Source organism: Notothenia rossii (genome assembly GCF_949606895.1).
Source record: "Notothenia rossii genome assembly, chromosome: 8".
Classification (NCBI taxonomy): domain Eukaryota; kingdom Metazoa; phylum Chordata; class Actinopteri; order Perciformes; family Nototheniidae; genus Notothenia; species Notothenia rossii.
The window spans coordinates 61,531,514-61,550,561 of record NC_136906.1 but is presented as its reverse complement, the minus strand read 5'-3'; the positions used below and the strand labels follow the sequence as shown (position 1 = coordinate 61,550,561).

General features: G+C 42.0%; 1 protein-coding gene across 8 annotated transcripts; it reads left to right on the top strand.

The window, feature by feature from the left end:
• The first annotated feature begins 970 nt into the window (after positions 1 to 970).
• On the top strand, positions 971 to 18,820 carry mgab (MAX dimerization protein MGA b). 8 transcript variants are annotated; one of them, XM_079641847.1, is made up of 22 exons: positions 971 to 1,083; positions 3,620 to 5,148; positions 6,318 to 6,777; positions 6,968 to 7,064; positions 7,255 to 7,368; positions 7,484 to 7,609; positions 8,938 to 9,051; positions 9,226 to 9,589; positions 10,132 to 10,333; positions 10,413 to 10,650; positions 10,948 to 11,126; positions 11,286 to 11,505; positions 11,717 to 11,946; positions 12,277 to 12,504; positions 12,614 to 12,875; positions 13,506 to 14,143; positions 14,490 to 14,587; positions 14,668 to 14,740; positions 14,878 to 15,045; positions 15,614 to 15,725; positions 16,393 to 16,938; positions 17,036 to 18,820. In XM_079641847.1, the coding sequence occupies exons 2-22, from the start codon at positions 3,653 to 3,655 to the stop codon at positions 17,944 to 17,946; spliced, it is 6,876 nt and encodes a 2,291-aa protein (XP_079497973.1). In that variant the 5' UTR covers positions 971 to 1,083; positions 3,620 to 3,652; the 3' UTR covers positions 17,947 to 18,820. The 8 variants fall into 8 exon arrangements, with proteins under 8 accessions (XP_079497973.1, XP_079497972.1, XP_079497974.1 ...); XM_079641846.1 differs by lacking the exon at positions 971 to 1,083 and adding an exon at positions 1,298 to 1,408; XM_079641848.1 differs by lacking the exon at positions 971 to 1,083 and adding an exon at positions 1,307 to 1,323.
• The last annotated feature ends 228 nt before the right edge of the window (positions 18,821 to 19,048 follow it).

Below are 19,048 nucleotides of genomic sequence, written 5' to 3'. Positions count from 1 at the left end.
AACATACAATAAGTGGTCTGTTGTGTGAAAAAACATTTAAACTTCCTTTAGCTTAACTGGATGCATTATGAATATTATTTTAATAGTTTTATGGGAGATTTTGCCCTGAGGAAAATCATTTTGTATTCTCTTAATGTGAAATTTGGGGGTGTATTTAAAAGGGCTTTTTGGGAGTATACCTCTCAGTACCAAAGATAAGCTTCAAATGTTTTTGCAATAATGGATCGGGATAGTAGGCTATAGGATAAAGGTCTACAGCAGGAACATGGCTGCAGCATATCGCCACGAGATCCCCACGTGGAATAAAGGAGAGACGGGTAGGTTCATGCTGGCTTCGCTCCGACTTCCTAGTCCTGTTTAGACCCCGCCCTGCTCGCCCGATACCACGTTACTCTTGATGTTGCCATAATTCTCTCTTAATACATGTGTGAGTTTACACATAAACCTACATTGGAACATTTGACGGGAAGTCCTTTATTATGTAGGGGAACACAAACGACTCAGAAGATTTTACACTTAATTTGGCGTTAACCCATGTCTACACTCATGCACGTGACAGCTGTGATGCATGCTTGCTTGCCATTTTTTCCCCTGGTTTATTTATTGAATTGGCTCTAGGACACCCTTCTCTGGCCACCAATTGAGAAGCGAGCAGTTCTATCCGCTGCGTTTGTGCTTTCAAATGAATAAAAATTACAATGTATTTCTCAGTCATTTTAAGGCACTAATGCATTTCAGCCGACTTTAGTAAGCTGCAGTGCTGACTTGTTTTGTTTAGCAATTGTGTCGTCAGCAGGTTTGGTGGCTCAGTAAAATAACTTACGTGAGGACATTATTTTCTGTGGATTATTTTGGGAAATAAATGATAGGGCTATTTTAAAACCTCGTAACTCTTATCAGGGTACTTTAGTCTAGTTGTTCTTCATAAATTAGAGGCTAAATGACTTGTTTTTTTTATTGGTTAATCATTTATGTGGAACGCATTCAGTTAAATTAATTTTTCGGAACCTAACAGACGCCATCTTTTTGGAGAACAAGCCAGTTGACGTTGTTTTGCGGTCCGGTTTCAGCAGTTTAAAAAAAGTAAACCATGAGTTATTTATTAAGTCTGAGTAGGTCCATTTTGCTGCAGGGGCGTATTGACAAGGAACCTGCACTGTTTGTCACCTGCTCTAAAATAACTTTTCTCAAAGGGGGTTTGTAAGCTGAAATCCAGGCATGAAAGAAGTGTCCGATAAAGTCCTGCGGAGGGAGCCTGCGCAGTGGCTATTGAATCTACACCGCCATGGTGAACGTGTTACGTCACAGCACGAGAGCACGGATGTATGTGTGTGTGTGTGTGTGTGTGTGTGTGTGTGTATGTGTGAGCGAGAGGGGCAGAGGAGAGTGTGTGTGCTCTTCAGACAGGGTGAGAATGGAAATGTGATCGAAAAGGTAGAAGAAGTGAAGGAAATACAAAGGAATGGAGGTAAAGTCTCGGGTCTTTGCTCTCAGCTTGGGAATCACACGCACGAAACATTCTCGCGCAAACTTGCTGAGAGTTGTCCTTACCGGCGCGCTGACTGAGCTCGAGGTGGGAACAAGCGAGAAAAAAAATCTCCGGGATGGTGGACTCCCGCTTCCCTCGCGGCCCGGGAATCACGCGCCATTGAAGGGGGGTGATATCGTGCATGCGCGTTGGCTCCTCTGCGTGCACGCTCGGGTCGGTCGATGCGAGCACAGTGGCGTGGCTTTCGGCCTCCATTTGTGTTTATGTTCGAGGGACACACCGAGGCCCTTTCGACAGGCGACGTCGACGTGCAACAGTTGAAGTTTTACCGGGAACGTTATCGTTATGTTGCCTCGGTAAACATTTAGGCGTCGTTCAAAGGTGAGGCGTCAGAGAAACCTGCAACTTTTCCAACTTGGTGAGTGTTGGAGCAGGCGGCCTTCCTCTCTGTTGTGTGTGAGGAAGACATGGCTGTTGCTAAACAACTTAAATTCTCCATGTGACTAATAATTTTAAGAGGAAAAGTTTTTACAGGGAGAAGGATTCGGAGTTTGTGTGGTAAACATGCCGGTAAAAACGCATTTTGCGCACTCGTTTGGCCGGTTAACACCTTTACACTACAGCATCTGTGTTGTTGATGTGATTAATACATTGACCTAGAGAGGGCAAGGCAGAAATGAAGCAAACATTGATAGCGTGTCCTCTGTCGTCGACGTTGGAAATGTTATTACGGTTGCTACCGAATAAATACTTAAAGAAACGTTAGTTTTTTTGTCTTTTGGATACTTAAAACGAGGCCTGTCCGAGCCCTTCAGCCATGTCCTCCGCTGTGTGATACCAGGCTCGCAGGCTATTGGTCAGTCACACCGAGGTGGTCTCGTAGCACACTTGAGGAAATACAAAGTCCAATGTTTCAGACTGTCAATAAATTATATATTAAACTTTAAAAAAAATACTGAAACATTTCTACCTTCGTGCAATTTGATTAAGTTAGTATAATAAGTCACATGTTTGTTATTTTTAACGATTGCAGGTCAAATATATGGGGCGTATTTGTTTTGGCGTTTTAATGCTGTGTTTACCAAATTCCTACTGCTTTTATTACCTGGTGTCTCACTTTTTGTGGTTTTGACCTCTGAAGTTCATTTCATTTATGAATTGTATTCTGTTGCCTGATGTTGCAAGACAGGGTCTGAAAAAACATCATCACAACAAATCATGCTTTCATAATGTGTAGCCACACAGGCATAAACAAATTGACAAAGCAGGCTTTTTTTGAAAGCCTTGCATGTAAGATAAGGTTTATAAATATGTCCTTACACAGTAGAACAACTCATCACTAGCTCATAGAAGGATATGGCCAATGGTTGTAATAAATTATATTTTGTCCATTAGTAGCTAATTTATTTTTCAGGAGCATACGACATATCCTAAAATTGCTCTGGTTGGATTCTATTGGGATACAATGTGCTGTTGTATGAATCTTACAAACCATGGACATCTTGATATTAGGTTGGGTGTTTTATGCATTACAAAATATGAATTTCACACCATATACAAACAATATTAATAATAATTACGTGTCATATGAAACCAATACTTTGATGTTGCCTGCAGTCATTTAATTTCTTGATTTTAAAGTAAATGTGTATGCACTATAAATTAAGACAGCCAAAATATCCAACATATTTCCATAACTGTCATTTCTACAGCTAGCACACTGTTGTAACACCACTAATGTTACAACTAACTTGAAACATGTCAGCACTCAATAGCTCTGAAGTGTTTTTGCTATCTGAAAAGGGTTGGAGATATAGTTAAAGGATGTTGTAATGAGAGTTTGTGGCTTATTTTTTCAATTTGATAATAGTAGATCTATCGACACTCTTTTAGGTGTATTGAATGCGAACATTGCTTTTACATTTACCACTTTTGGTTATTTTCTGTCAGTGTTTGCTCTACTTGGATGACCAGTAAAATGTTTTTTAAATGTGGTTTTTATTTAGTTGTCACATTTATCTTCTCTCTTTTTTTATTATGCTTTGTGTGATTTTAGCAATTATGTTTAATAAGGTGGGAAATGTAAATCACCATGCTATACATATAACTCTGTTATTATTTTGTCATTAGGTATCAAATGAATTGTGACTGCCACATCTATTGATGATGTCTGCAACAGACTCTGAACTCGCATCAATGGAGGACCCCCACCCTATGGAGCATGAGGAGGGGAGCTCCAGTGACACTCCCTCCTCAGTTCCTCCTCCTCCTGTTGTCCCTTCTTCAACTCCTCTTGATCCAACCACTATGAGAGCTAACGTACCTAGTGAGACAACGATTGAGGAAAAAGCTGTCTCCATGGCAAGTAATGATTTTAGCTCCGCTCTCTCTTCGCCTGCTGAAGCCAGCCCAGCAAAGCCTGCTGCAACATCACCCACTACCTTTGAAGGAATTGTTAAAACAAGCCCAGCTACTTCACATATTGCATCAGCATCAGACTCCCTGACATGCACAGAAACAAGCCATGTCCCCACATCACAATCCCCACCACTACCGTTTTCTGTGGCGTCAACTAACACATTTGGCAGTACGGACCCTGAACAGGTCTTTCCTACTTTGCTCACCTTCAAAGGCGTCAGCGTCACTCTGGAGAATAACAAAGTGTGGAAGCAGTTCAACAGCTGTGGAACTGAGATGATTCTCACTAAACAGGGCCGCCGCATGTTCCCGTACTGCCGGTATCGCCTGTCTGGCCTGGATCCTGATCAGCGATACAGTCTGGTCCTTTCCATAGCTCCATCGGACCAGTACAGGTACCGCTGGAGCTCGTTTAAATGGGAGGCCTCTGGACCAGCAGAGCACCAGTCCCAGACGATGATCCGGGCCTTTGCCCACCATTACTCACCCAGTCTAGGCTCGGAGTGGATGGGTAGCTTGGTGTCTTTCTACAAACTCAAGCTGACCAATTGTTCCCATGACCAGGAAGGCCATATAATACTACACTCCATGCATCGCTACATTCCGAGGCTCCACGTCATACCGTTACCAGATGGGAACGCACCCTCACCCGACCAGCCTGTGGTTATGGGACCAGAGAGCATGACCTTTACGTTTCCACAAACCGAATTCATGGCTGTCACAACCTATCAGAACTTCCGGATCACCCAGCTGAAAATCAATCACAATCCGTTTGCAAAAGGCTTTAGGGAAGAAGGAAACAACCCACGCCTAAACCGGATTACTACAGATGCTCAACATGTAATAAAGATGAACACTCACCTGGTAAACAGTAACACAGAGGCTCAACCCGTGGAAAAGAAGGACACTCACCTGGTAAACACAGAGGCTCAACCCGTGGAAAAGAAGGACACTCACCTGGTAAACACAGAGGCTCAACCCGTGGAGAAGAAGGACACTCACCTGGTAAACACAGAGGCTCAACCCGTGGAGAAGAAGGACACTCACCTGGTAAACACAGAGACTCAACCCGTGGAAAAGACGGACACTCCTCTGCTTTCTACTGTCGCTCAACCTTTAGAGAATATGGACACTCACCTGGTTACTACAGAGGCTTCACCTGTGGTTAAGATGGAGCCTCAGCCGATTCTAAAACCTGCTGCTGGACTTAACGAGAACAAGGAGGAGGTCGTCAATCTGAGGTAAGAGTTTTTTTAAGTTATTACATTTTTGTTCTGTATGAAACACACACACACTTATTGGCAGTTTTCTTATGTGCAACTGTAGAATCTAAGGCAATTCTTTACCATTTATTTTAAGATGATAATGGCCAGGTTTGTTTTATCTCGTCAAGGAGGTATTCAGTTAATTATATATTTATTATCGGGGTTGTAATTTTCAGCTTCATTTAATTATGTTTTCAAATAATATTAGACAAGTTTACAACAAATAGCACATACCTTTTTGATTGTAGACTGTTTTTTTTTATACACAGATTCTTGCCAGTCTGTGTTTTGCGCACAGTAAAGGTCAAGATGGGACAGAGTTGCTGTACTGGATTGCATTGTGGCCAGGGGATATATCTACATATGGCCTTAGATTATGTTCAACTTTTTGAAAAGCTCTTTGTCATTTACAGCATTATCATATATAAATAAATGCTTTGGTTGTATTTCATATGAATAATGTAATAGTTTGTATTTTCATGTATTCACATCGTTCCACTGCTGTGTTCAGCTCGTCAAAGGAACCTCAATTCAATCATTCACCTAAAATGTCTTTAAGATAAATTAATTCTGGCTTGTAATTTTAAGGAACGGCCAGATTTACGGTTGATAGATAGAATAATAGGATCATCTTAGGTTCAACATAAGATGAACAGGGATCACAGAAAGACCTTGTACAAATTGAAGAGAGGAAACTGAAACGGGACATTTGCTTGGATTATGTAGACTTAATACTTGCAATTCATTTATATATCATTGTTTATTGCTGAGTCTTTGGATAGCAATCCACTGTTTTCTTTTTGGTGTCTTCGTCTCACACTTTCTATTTTGGAGGTTTTGCTGCAAACAGGAGTCTGTCTATCTGCCCTTGTTATCCATGACGGCATCGTCAGGTTTCGGAGATTGTTATTGTCACACTGGTTATAATAGTCAAATGTATTGAAATACCTTTGCTGGTATTAAAGAAAAATAGTATAAAATCATTGTGTGTCTGGTTGTGGAGGTGGTCTTTCATCATCATCAAGTGCTGGAATTACCCAATGTAACACCACATGCTGTGCCATCACAATAGGTTTATAAATATCATTGTGTATTTCTTAGTGGTTTAGTGTCTTTAAACAGTGCTTCTTTTTACTTTCTTGCAGCTCAAAGGATCCCAGCATCCCTGCTACTGTCTCAAACGAGCATATGTTCACCAGGCTGGTCCTGAAGCCCATAATGTCCTACCCTTCCAAGAAGGATTTGGCATATGTCCCCTGTATAAGAGGCAAACATGCCCTCGGTGAGCTTGTGCTTTTTCAACAACGACGACTTGGGAAACCCAAGGAAGAGAACCTCGCTGTCGATATAGCACCCAAGCTGCATCAACTAAAGCCTAGACCAATGGCGATGACACCCACTTCCTTAACACCGAGCCCGAGTTCTTCCACCGGGGACCGCAAGAGGAAGAAAAGGATGAACAAACGTTGGGCAAATTCGCGGGGAAGAGAAGGGAAAGCTGTGGCTGCACCCCCCACGGTATTGCTCAGCCCATCATTGACTGTCGCTATGCAACCAGAGCTGGATGATGTGGAGGGCCTGCTGTTTGTGTCATTCAGCTCAAAGGTAAAACACTAGAAATTACTTCAAAGAATGCTCTGTACTTATCTCCATGTCTCCTAAGGATTTATGTTTGATTGAGTGTGTAGTCTCTGCAATCATAAGAGGGGGTTTGTTGTTTAAAGAGTGATTTTTGGTGCACATTTGTAAAAGTTCTGCAAAGTATATAAGCTTTCACTTTTGGTCTGTGCGACAGGAAGCTCTTGACGTTCACATCAGGGACATGCCGGACAATAGCACACCATCAGCATCTCCAGTTTCCCTAACGACACCAATGCAGTGGGAGGAAAAAGGTAAGCATTTCAAAGATTTCTTTCATTTGGCTGATGTCTGTAACAAATGCTTTTATGCACTTCTGCTGTACTGTTAATGTTATACCTATATTGATTGTTGTGAAAATCCTGCAATCACCTCTTGTCACCACTTTCTATTTATTCAAATGTAATGTGCACAATCTTTGACTACCTTTCTGTGTTGTTTCAGTCGAGGTGATTCTAGAGACAGATGAGGAGCAGATATCCCACTCTGAGGCCATCCTGCTGCGGGACCTCGCGATCCTCAAACACAGACAGGTCATCCATCCGGTTCTGCAGGAGGGTGAGTTCATACACATCGGGATAAACATCCTAGTGTTTGAGTAGGTCATAGAAAGTAAGGAAGTGTAAATATTTGTCTGTTGTTTAATTACTTGTTTTTTTAAATCTGTTTTTAGTGGGTATGAAATTGAGCTCCCTAGACACAATGAGGTCCATCGACCTGCAGTATCTGGGGGTTCGTCTGCCGCTACCTCCCCCAAATCTGAAAGATCAAGGCAACGCCACGGCTCTGTCTCAAGGTGGTGAGTTGGATTCATCTTTGAAAGTTTGTGCAGGTTTTTTGAAGAAAATGACTCAGTTTATACCCAGTATTAGAACATTGAAGATTTAAGGTCAAGAATGATTAAACACATTTATATTACAAAGTTTTAAGTGCTTTTTTTTTACGGTACAATTATCTATCTCTCTCTTTCTGCTTCTCTTTCAATTTAGACAGCACATTCATAACATAGCCTAATGTATTTAGTAGGATAAATTACGATAGTCTGAGTGATAATGACCTCTTCCTGCATCATCTGTAGTTTGTCAGTCAGGTCAGATTAAAGCCTTAAAGGATCTTTGAGAACATGGCCTGGTAAAGCTTCTAAAGGTTGTCTGTTTGTGTTTCCATTTATTGCCAGACATCAAAATAAAACAGGAAAACAGGGGTCTGGCAATATGCAGTTTTTAGAACACCTACTTTTGAAAAGACAAGCCTGTGAATATTATTCTCAGAGAGGTGTCTAAACTAAGGGCAATGACTGAGATTTGCTTCCCACTAATAAAAACCTGATTGAACCCAGGGAGTCACAGCTTACTGTGAACAGGAAGTGCTTTACTACTATAGGCGCTTTCACACCGCAGTACTTTCCCCACAAAGGCTCATGAGAACTTAGTTCATGAGAACTCTTTAGTTCTCATGAACTAAGTACAGATCGCGTTCACACCGGAATAAGTCCCTGAGGGAGGATTAGGCAAATGAAGCCGCTGACGTCACTTCTTCTTCTTCTGCTTTGGGTTTACTGGCAGGCCGCAAACAGCTTCACGGCGTATACTGCCACCCGGAGTCCCCGGCCGGAAGTCCCCGGAGTTGGGGACTGGCTTCAGTTGCCATAAGTTAGTCTATCTGCGTTTGTGCGCTGGGCTAATGCTAATAATGCTAATGCTAATAATGCTAATGCGAGGATAATAAAATGGCGGCTTCAGAAAACGTTTTTGGAGTTTTACGGGGCGTGGTTTGCATTCCGCCCAGCCAATCAGACATAGGAACCTTTTTCTCCCACAAAAGTCCCTGCTCTCTAGCAAAAGGGGGTAAAAAGGTTCTCATGAAGTCATTTTAGTTTACTCTTTTTGGTGTGAACGCGACATTTCGGAACTATATCGGAACAAAAGTGGGAAAAGTACTGCGGTGTGAAAGCGCCTCTTGATATATATTGTTGGCCAGCCAATTTTCTATCAATGAACATACTGTTTACTTAAATACATGTAGTTCTCTATTCCACTTTAGCACTTAAACATTGTGAAACATCCCATATTAACACACTGTCTTGTGTCTTTAATGGAAGTGTAACGCATTATGTTTCCTTCACAGAGGAGGGATTATCCTTCATCTCACGGACAGGAAAGACAAGCGACGTGACAAAAATAAAGGGATGGAGAAACAAGTTCATAAGAAGCAAAGACACTTCTCCTCCTAAATGTGAAGGTAAGGTTCTCTCGTTTTATTACAGTTCCCTTTTATCATGCAACGGGATTAATAGTAGTCAGTTTGATAACCAAATGATAAACTGCACTATAACCAGCCACATGTAAGGATCTGATTTAACAACCCTCCTTGATAGTATATGACATAATTGTCTCCATTCCTTCTCTCCTGAAGGACCAAAGAAGAACCTGTCTGCGTTCTGCAGCAACATGTTGGATGAGTACTTGGAAAGCGAGGCGCAGTATATCAGCGAACGCTCTGCGGCCTTCACCACAAACTCTGACTCGGTGGCCTATCAGCTGCCCGTCAAAAGCTCCAGCTATGTGAAGACCCTGGACAGCGTGCTCAAGCATCAACGACATGCTTCCAAGCTTCCCCTAGGGGCCAACAGACCCTGCCCTCTTTCCCGCAAACCCCTTCTCTACTCCGCCCTGGCAGCACCGCCGCCTCCTCTGGGCAAACCGGCCACCCCCGTTCCATCAGTATCCCCGTCCATACAGCCCTCCACTTCTTCACCCACACCGCCTGCAGGCCCAAGGTGAGCATTTCTTTACTTTGTTTGGGTTGTAATTTTTCTATTTTATTTGGTGTAGAACAATTCAGTCCATCTGTGTTCTGAGAGGACATTTTCAAGCGTACGGTTACATTTCACATCTTGTAAAACGAACGGTCCAAATACAAAGAATTTCTGTTTTCATTGAATCCCTCGGGTCTTTTAAAAAGTAATTTCTTAAATGAATCAGCTACTGTTGTTAAAATATTACAGTTGCTTAACCGATGACATGCAAAAGCTAGGGATCCCTACAAAATGCGTGTCCTTCAATAAGTCTCAATTTGTTCTCTTGCTCTCGTTATTCATATACGAGACCATTACCATTTTACAGCTCTTACTAGCAATATTTATTCATAAAGATGCAGGTTAATTTCTTTATTCCTAGAAACTTGGTTACTTGTCTTGAGTTAATGTCTTACTTTATTTTATGTGGACTTTATTCACTGATTGGAGGAACATTTATTTTCCCTTGCGAAAAGAAAAAAAAGAGTATATTGTAATCAGCTCATTTCCTCCCATCTCTTCAGATTCCCTACACATCAGACAGGGGTCAGCCAGAAAGCAGCAGTGAGCTTCCTGCAAAGTCACATGATGCACAAACCCATCTTTACCAAGTTCCAGCTCAAACTGTGGCACATGGAGCTCAATGCGCAGAACCAGGGTTTGAGCAGAACCCAGCTGACTCCAGACAGACTGTCAGTGGCTCTGTCTGTCATCCTGTCCAAACAGGTATGCAACACACTTTCTATTGTTCTTTTACAGTGTCATTTTTGTCATATTTAAAATTGTTTTGTTTACTTTGAATCAGATGCAGTCCAAGCAGATGGTGAAAGTGCACCATTGTCCAAATATCCAAAGTGTCGGACCCGAATGTGGTAAGGAGTTCTGCACTCTGGGCTGCGTGTGCTCCAGCCTGGAGCGCCTCAACAGAGGACCCTTCCACTGCCGGAGGACTGACTGCATGTTGGGCTGCACATGCTTCAAACGCAAGATCACCAAGCACCTGGCAGAGGGGGAGCGCGAAGAACTCATCCAACCGGTTTACTGTAAGATCGTGTTGTTTTTATATCCTTTCTCCATGTTGTTCTTTGTTCTATATCTTTAAAATGTTTGTTTTCAAATCGATTGGAAGTGAATAGATTGGATCTTTGTCTATTTTTGATATCATTTTAAGCAATTGGATCACTGCATCGTTTCATTCATAACATAATTTAAAAGGAATGCAACGGTTTTATCTTTTTATTACAGAACTATAGAACGCAAACCTTTTTAGCCTTTCTAAGTTTGGTCACAACCTTCAATACCTCCAAAGTTGTAATGATGGTTCTATCCCCTTTCCCCAGCTGTGACTAATATTGAACATGTGGTCCAGCCTCGCCCGGGCTCGCACTCTAAGAAACTGTGGAAATACAACATTCACAGTGAGGATCCAGATCCAATCTTCACCCCCAAGTGTGCTCTACCGGGGCTTTCCCCTGTGAAGTTCCTAAAACGTGGCGTCGTATCTCGGACTAACCAACCGGTAAAACTACATTTCTCTCTTATTAGGTCTAATACATGCTTTACCAAAACATATCAGCTTATTGTAGTGAAATAGCTGTTATTTTCTAAGTGTAAGAATCTTAAGCTTAAATCCCTTTTTTTTGTCTTTTTAAAATTGAAATATAAATCATGATTGCAGATACGAGAAGAGGATAAGGATCCAGTGTATAAATACTTGGAGAGCATGATGACATGTGCACGTGTAAGAGCGTTCAACTCCAAGCCTCCCCCTGTGCTCTCCCTCGAGCCCATGCTCATTGATACTTCTACAGCAAACCCTGCAGCTAAACCCCAGGAGAACACCACTGATGACCAGCCGACAAACTGCCTCAAAAATCTACCGAGTGTTGAGAAAGAAGGTGAGGAAGCAAAGAAAATATATAATACACCATTTGATGTCAAAAATTAACCAGCAACTGAAATCCTCAAATATTTGACTCCCAAGTATTCTTTTGCACTTGTTATGCTTTCCTTCTATTGCCTGGAGGGCATATCTGACAGGCCTGACTGTGATATTGAAGATACTCTGCTATTTGTTGCTTAACACAACCATAATGCTTTTTCCCCCAGTGCAAAAGGCTTCTCAGAAGATTGCATCCAATGAAAGCGAGGCAAAAAAGCAAATCGAGGTCTCCTCAGCGTGTAAATGGTCCAAGGACCGTAAAATGGTCCTGAAAGCTTTATTTCGGCGCATGAATCAGAATAGGCTCTCCCAGCGCTTTTGGGTAGGACCTTACCACATCCGCCCCATCGCCAAGATCTTCATACGGAAGCCCAGCGGCTCCATCTTCACTTATAGGGTAGGTCTATGAAGAGTGATGCATCTGTGGGCAGTAATAAGTGTTTCAAGTCCAGGATCTATTTAATAAATACATATTAGAATCCAGAGAAATAACTGTTTTGTCAGTATTGTCTTTATCTCCTAAATAGATTTTTTGTTTACAACATCTTAATGTGTTATTGCTTTCACCTTGACTGAAGATATATTTCAATGATTATGAAAAGCAGCTGATCCAAAACCAGCCTCTGAATATTATTTAGTTTTTAGTTCAAATATGGCGTTAGGCCTCGTTGCACAATTTGACATTTATCTCATTTGATTTAAATCTCTCCTGCTCCACTTTTCCCAGGTACACATTAGTAAACCATCAAAAGTCAGTGATGTTGAGGAAGACGAACATGCGGGCAGCGAGGAGGATGAGCATGAGGGGAGCATTGATGAAGAGGAAAACGATGGGCAAAATGAAGAGTCGGAAGTGCAGTATGGAGTCACACCCTTTTTGAGCGGAGTGTTACCTGCGGGCAGACTGAGAGCCAAGACCAAACCTGTTGGCTGCCAAGCATCTGGACTTATACAGGTCAGAGAAATGCCTATTATACATAACATTTATTGGGTGGAACCACATTTGGTAATACATGAAGAAAGTGTATAGTGAGTTATATCTGAAGTTTTTCTTCCTTTTACAGGTAAATGGAAAATCCTACAACCAGGCCAGACTGTTGCTGGGGAACATGGGGTCTCTGCATCCAGCCAACCGCCTTGCAGCATTTGTCACAGGCCGACTGCATCCTCCCGGCGGCACTTCTCTTAAACACTCCCAGAAGTCCAATCCTACAAACAAAAGCAACACTCCTGGAGCTCTGCACATAAAGGCTGCAGGCACAGTAGTCCCTCCAAGTATCACTGCAAGGAAAACCACTGATCTGAAGACAGCAGCACAACCACCAGGTACAACTCTCCTCTCTGTTCCAGCACAAGCACTATGTTTTCCACTGATTGCTTCACAATAGGGCCAAAGGCATCAAGTTATAAAACCAGTACTTTCATATTCGGGAAGATTCCTCATAAGTGCAAGGAGGAAATGCATGTATACACTCAAGCTGCTGTCTGTGTGTTAAACATTGCTATTAGACTTGTGCATATTTGTGAAGGCTGACATGGAAGTTGGCAACAGATGGCACCCATGAGAAAAAGCAACAGGATCTCAGAATATTGCAGAAAGTAAAATCTGTGGGAAAACCCATGTTTTATGATATTTATGTTTGTTCTGCAGGATAATCCCCACATATTAACACCACTTAAGTGATTTTTGAAGAATAAAGGCAATCACCAGAAGTAAAAAGCTAACGTTAGGCTATTAACAAACTACATCACAGTCGAATGACTACCCTTCAACACCACTAAGCTAAAAATGGTCTTGGTCTCATTCCTGCATCGCTCTAAAGCCCTAAGGGTTACCCAGGGTTTAGCTTTGTAGATTAAATTATTTAAAGGTCTAGAGATATAAGATTGGTATGTTGGAATTGGATAACTGTTTCTTTGTCTCACCATTCTGCCCTCTATTGTTTGTTTATTCAGCTCAGCAATTCCCTCCATGCTTTTGGAAGAAGGGATTTGTCAACATGCCGCAGTATGCTCACAGCATCCCCTTTACCACCCCTTTCATCGCTGGGGCACGCGGCTCTGTAATACCCTTCAAGAACACCTCCTCATCCTCCCCTGTATCTCTCACCGTCTCACCATCACTGAAGACCCCCAGCTTCTTAGGAAAGAGAGGGACCTATTCATTCAGGATCTGCCCTCCAGATAACCAGAGCACCTCAAGCCCCAACCTGCCAGGTGTCGAGCTGCCCGGGGGCTTCACCCTCATTCAGCTCCCAAAGCCTGCATCAGAATCTGAGAACACCACAAGCAGTGGAGTGAATAAAGCCCTTTCGCAAAAAGAGATTTTGTTAAATTTGATCAAAGGTCGGGGTTCACATGCACCTTTGTCTTGTTTGGACGCCGTTACTGGATCTAGGGATCTATTAAGGAGCAAATTAGTGGAGCCTGAACCCCCATATGAGGTTCATGCTCCACTAATGGTGGAGAAAGATGGTGCTGAGAAGATTCCAAAAGAGGAGAGAGAGGAAAGCAACACCAGTCCGGTGGATAACGCTTCGGAGGACTCGGACAGCTCCGACACCTCAGACTACTGTGGGGAGGCTGATGAGGATGTAAGTGTGAGGAATACCAAATGTCTTCATATTCAGGCAGACATTTGTTTCTCCAATTGAAATATTGTTTTTGATTAGGGCTGCACTATTTGGAAAAAAATGACTAATTATTAAGATAGATATAGATATTAAGATCATCTGTAACAAACAAAGACATTTTACTAAGTCCTAAAATAATGGTTGTAGGCGGGAATAATGATGCAGCACCACAACAGTTTGATAGAGATCAAATGTGAATAACAATGAATTTATATACAAAGAATCTGCAAATAAATTCCTGTGATTGTTTTACTTTTAGTTATTGTTTTATCTCTTAAAACTGCAAGCTCAATATTGTTTTCTTCAGGACGCGGAAGTGGACATTGAGACGGTAGAAGAAGCAGGACAAGGAAAGGCCATCGCTGAAATGAAGAAAGCTGTCCGCAAAGCACTTAAGGAATCAGGGTGATTATATGAATAAAGGGCAATGTGATATGTGGACCTCTGCATATGTGCTGCTTATGTTTGAATGTTGGCTCTCAAAGTGGTTTTAATTTCTTCTCTACCTTCAGAGATTCCATGAATCATTTTGGACTAACGGGGAAAACCCCTGCTCAGGTACGGCTTGTTTATTATCCAGCAGCAATACAGGTTTATGGACCGATGTTAGTATTCAGAAGTACTATTATCTTATTTAGTACCAAGTAGTGTCAGTATCACTTGTACTAATTATCATGTCTGTGTCTCTATTCCAGAATAAAGCAGACGATGAAGAAGAAGATGAGAGTAAGGATGAAAAGAGGCGAACTAACCACACGGTGCTAGAAAGACAAAGACGCTGTGAGCAGCGCGTCCTGTTTGACAAACTTTCGGCCATCATTAAGTGCGACCCCAGGGTCCCCAGGCTCCGCCTCCTCTCAATGGTCAGTTCCTTATCCTCGCTTAGCCTCATATTCCTCCAGCACACGTACAACCAGTAAAAGACGTTTAGACAAAAACATCTGCTATGGGAAATAACAATTTGAACAGGAAATAGTGTTTTTATGAAGGCCCCTATCCCAAGTTTGTAAAGGCTTTTAGATAAGTAATACAGTGGGGAACATTTACAGAACATTTTTATTTCTACTCCTGCAAGTTCATTAGTTTAATTTGCACATCAAACCAAAACTTGCCAATCTTACTTCAACAAAATGTTTGGTTATGTATAGGGAATAAATCAGATAATTCTTAGTTCACATAGCTGTGAAAATTCAAATGAATTGTGATTGCCAATAGAAACAGCTTAATGAAATGCCCTCTAAAGTCCACATCAAGTGTTGTACTACAATATATTCAATGAAGTGTGCCACTCATTAGCATTACAGAAGAACAAAGAATGACTTCCCAACAAAAATGGCCTATTTCAAATAAATGTATGGATGAGAGTATGCGTGTCTAGCTGCCCTCATGGTCTTTACTCAATGTGTTTGTTTGGCTGTATCCTGTTTGCAGGCCCAACAAGAGATCAGTCATCTGGTTGAAGAGTCTAGAAGTCTGCAAGAGAAGAAGATGATGCTGAGTCGGATGCAGTCTCTTTATATAAAGGAGCTTTCTGTGTTGTCTGGTAGGTTCCATTTTGCATGTCGTTTTTTTTGCTATTTCTCCCTTTGTTCTGATTTATATACTGTTTCATTGAAAATCCATTGTTGAAAAGTGTTATGACAACAAAGGTAATCCTGTGAAACGACTGAACTGGTTAGCGTGGTTCATTCCAACAAGTATGGATTTCACGGTGAAGAGCATCTTTCCCCTCTCATTTTCTGACCCACACCACTTCACGTGTTCTGGCTGTGTCGGCTCAGCCATATATCATACCAACATTTTATACATTTCCTCATTGACATCAGTTTCCATAATCCCATTGGATTTAAATTCAAAGTACTTGGGAAACGATTCCTGTCACCGTCTTATGGCTCGACTCTTCTCACACTTGAGTGAAGTCCAACCCCTGCGACTTTGCGGCACTTTCAGTTAATAATTGGAGCATCCAATGTCAGCTAGTATCGTTAAAAGGAAATAAAACTTGAGTTAATTATTGGATAAAATAAGGGATATATAGCCTAGGTGAAAATTAATCAGAAAAAAATAAAATAAAAATGATTTCGGGGTCTATATCTAAAATGCATGGATAATGAGCAGCGTAGCACAGTTGTTGCTATGGCTAACAGCATTTACAAAATGGGTGATGGCACTGGGTCTCTTTACTGAAACTTGTGTGTGTTCTTCTTTAGGGAAGCCGGACATGCTGATCAAACAAAAGCTGAATGAGATCTGCGAGAGGCAGAAGATTAGAGATAAGATGAAGGAATTGCCTTACTTTTCCAGTCTCCTTCAGTCCAAAGCTGTCGATCTGAGAACCTCTGCTCTAAACGCGGAGCTCCATCCCAGACGCCGGGTACACCCTGACTTCCAGAAGCTTCTGTGTCAGGCTAACCTTCCGTCTCAGGCTAACCCTCTTCAGATTGCAGCGCACAGGAAGATTATGTCCCTGCTTAAGCCCGACCTACAAAGCAATCCTGCTCAACCCGGTGAACTGAAAGTCATACCTCAACGGGTACACTCACTACCAGCCGCTCCTCAGAAAAGTGAGGACCCTCTGCAGGTACTTGAGTCCCTGGCCCAGGTCTGTAACACTAATCTCAAGTCCGAGTCCAAGTCCACACACGTGCCTACATTTAGACCAAAAGAAAAACCTGCAGAGCCTCCAAAGCCCATTGCTCTTCCTCTGATTCGCTCCAAGACTGGCAGAATCATACTTCCCTCATCTCTGAAACCACGTAAGTGAAAACATCTGGCTTTAGCCATCATTTAATGCCAGAGTCAAATCATCTTTATTTATATTCACACGTGCATATTTAACCTCTTTTCTCCCAGTTGGACATGGCTTCTACACACTCACGGTCATGCAACCCAGCCAGAAAGGAGAGGAAGATGGAGTCAGCCCTTCATCTAATGTCCGCCCTCCTAAAGTGGAGTCATCAGAGAACCAAGACGAGAGCATGTCTGATCATGAGCTCTTTATAGATGTCGAAAACAGTTGTGATTTTGAGGACGACCAAACTGTACAACCCTCCAACTCTAAACCAAAGTCTTCAGGTCCAACGCCCGCCCCGGTGGAGCTCACCCTGCTTAAATCAATCTCTGTGCCTTCGGGGACTCCGCAAGCTGTGGAGAAAAGCCAGGAGGGGGGCCCAGCTGAGGGCGTGGGCAAAACGCTGCCGACTGCCTGTTTGAGTTTTCAGCCAGTAAACATCATTCCTTCCCCAGTCATTCATCCCGTAGTACGCCGAGGCAGAGGCAGGCCTCGAAAGAACTCCCTTCCCCCTTGCGGTGCTTTTTTACAAAATGGTTTGCGAGAGGACTCTGGCGTAAATCTGATTAAAAGTGAAACGTCTTCTGGGGTTGAAGAGACGCTAAGTGAAAAAAGGACTGTGGCATCGAGCGAGATGCAAGCTGATGACTCTCCAGGAGTTGTTAGCGACAACCCCCTACTGGTGAAACGAGGCAGAGGAAGGCCTCCGAAGAAAAAGACAATACAGCTATGGAGTCCTCCGGGTGTGAAAACAGGAAGTAGTCCATATAGTTCCAACAAGGACAGCCCGTTCAGACAAACCTATTGTTTTAAAAGCCCAGAGGAAAGTCCTTCAACCACCACCAGGCACGGAGAAGTCAGCGATTATCGGCCGCTAACCCGAGGCTCTTTAGGAAAGGATTTCCCGAGTGCAAAGAAACGCTCGTGGATAGACGTAGAGAAGGAACTGGAACCTGAGCTTGAATCCGAATAGTCCTGTCTTGCTGTAGCTAAAGAAAGCCAATGGTTTGACCTCAGTTAGTCACATAGCTGGATGCTGCTCTTTTTTTTGTATGTTGTCACAAAACTCAGAGGACTTTTTTACACACTATAGAGAGAAGTACACTGGTGCTTCGGTATGAAGAAACACAAGAGAGAGCATTATTTGACCTGCTGAATGTATGAACCAAATGAACTCTCACATTCAGTTTTGACATTATGTTTTCGAAGATGAATTTCCGTCAACTACATTCCTCCTTGTCCGAAACAGGATGTTGAGATTTAATCAAATAATGTGCTTTTGTTGAGGTCATTTATTACTGATCTGTTTTATGCAAATATAAATAAAAAACTCAGCAGATTATGTAATTCCAAAACGTTAAACCATTCAGTGTATGTATAATATTTTTCCTAAATAGGATCAGACAAGACACTGCTTCATTAACTGTAAAATGTATGTGTTAACTTATGTCTTTACATTTTTAAAAAGAGCTAGTATGATGAATTTATCCCTTTTTTGGAAATTCCTGTTTTCCGTTAGTAACTGAGTGAATAATGTGTAGTAGCACTTTATGTTGTTGGTAGATACCACCATGTATGATGTCTTTGCTGTAGTGTTCTGTGTGTTTGGTAGTTCACTCACTAATATGCAGATAAAGCTGATGAGTCACAAGCAATCAAGAGAAAAGCTATTAGCCATATATTGTATCTATGAAATTAACCTCTGTAAATATTGCCTTTTTTTTTTTAAATAACAATACTTTGACTTTGTGGAAGATTTTGAAACACTGGTTGTCCTGTTTAACTTTGATTGGAATTGTGGAAAAATACTGTGGCCTTTAAAATCAATAAAAACGACATGCATTTATTATGGCACTCTTCAGTCACTGAAACACAAAGCGTTTAAGAAGACAGCATTTCTCTTCTTTCATAATGCACTTGTTGAACACAGCAGAAATGGGGCTTCTCCTGTGGGTAGATCAATGCAACATATCAGTAGCTGTTTGTCACCAAGTTGTCATTACATCAAATCACAGTAACTGGTGCTAACTGACAGCTGTTAGATGTGTGATATGAGAGATCACCTTAGTTTTACA

Coding starts and splice junctions, on each gene's coding strand:
- mgab (XM_079641847.1), top strand. CDS start 3,653: ATGATGTCTGCAACAGACTCTGAACTCGCATCAATGGAGGACCCCCAC. Junction 10,334..10,412: donor CTGTCATCCTGTCCAAACAG/GTATGCAACACA, acceptor ACTTTGAATCAG/ATGCAGTCCAAGCAGATGGT. Junction 11,506..11,716: donor ACCGAGTGTTGAGAAAGAAG/GTGAGGAAGCAA, acceptor TTTTTCCCCCAG/TGCAAAAGGCTTCTCAGAAG.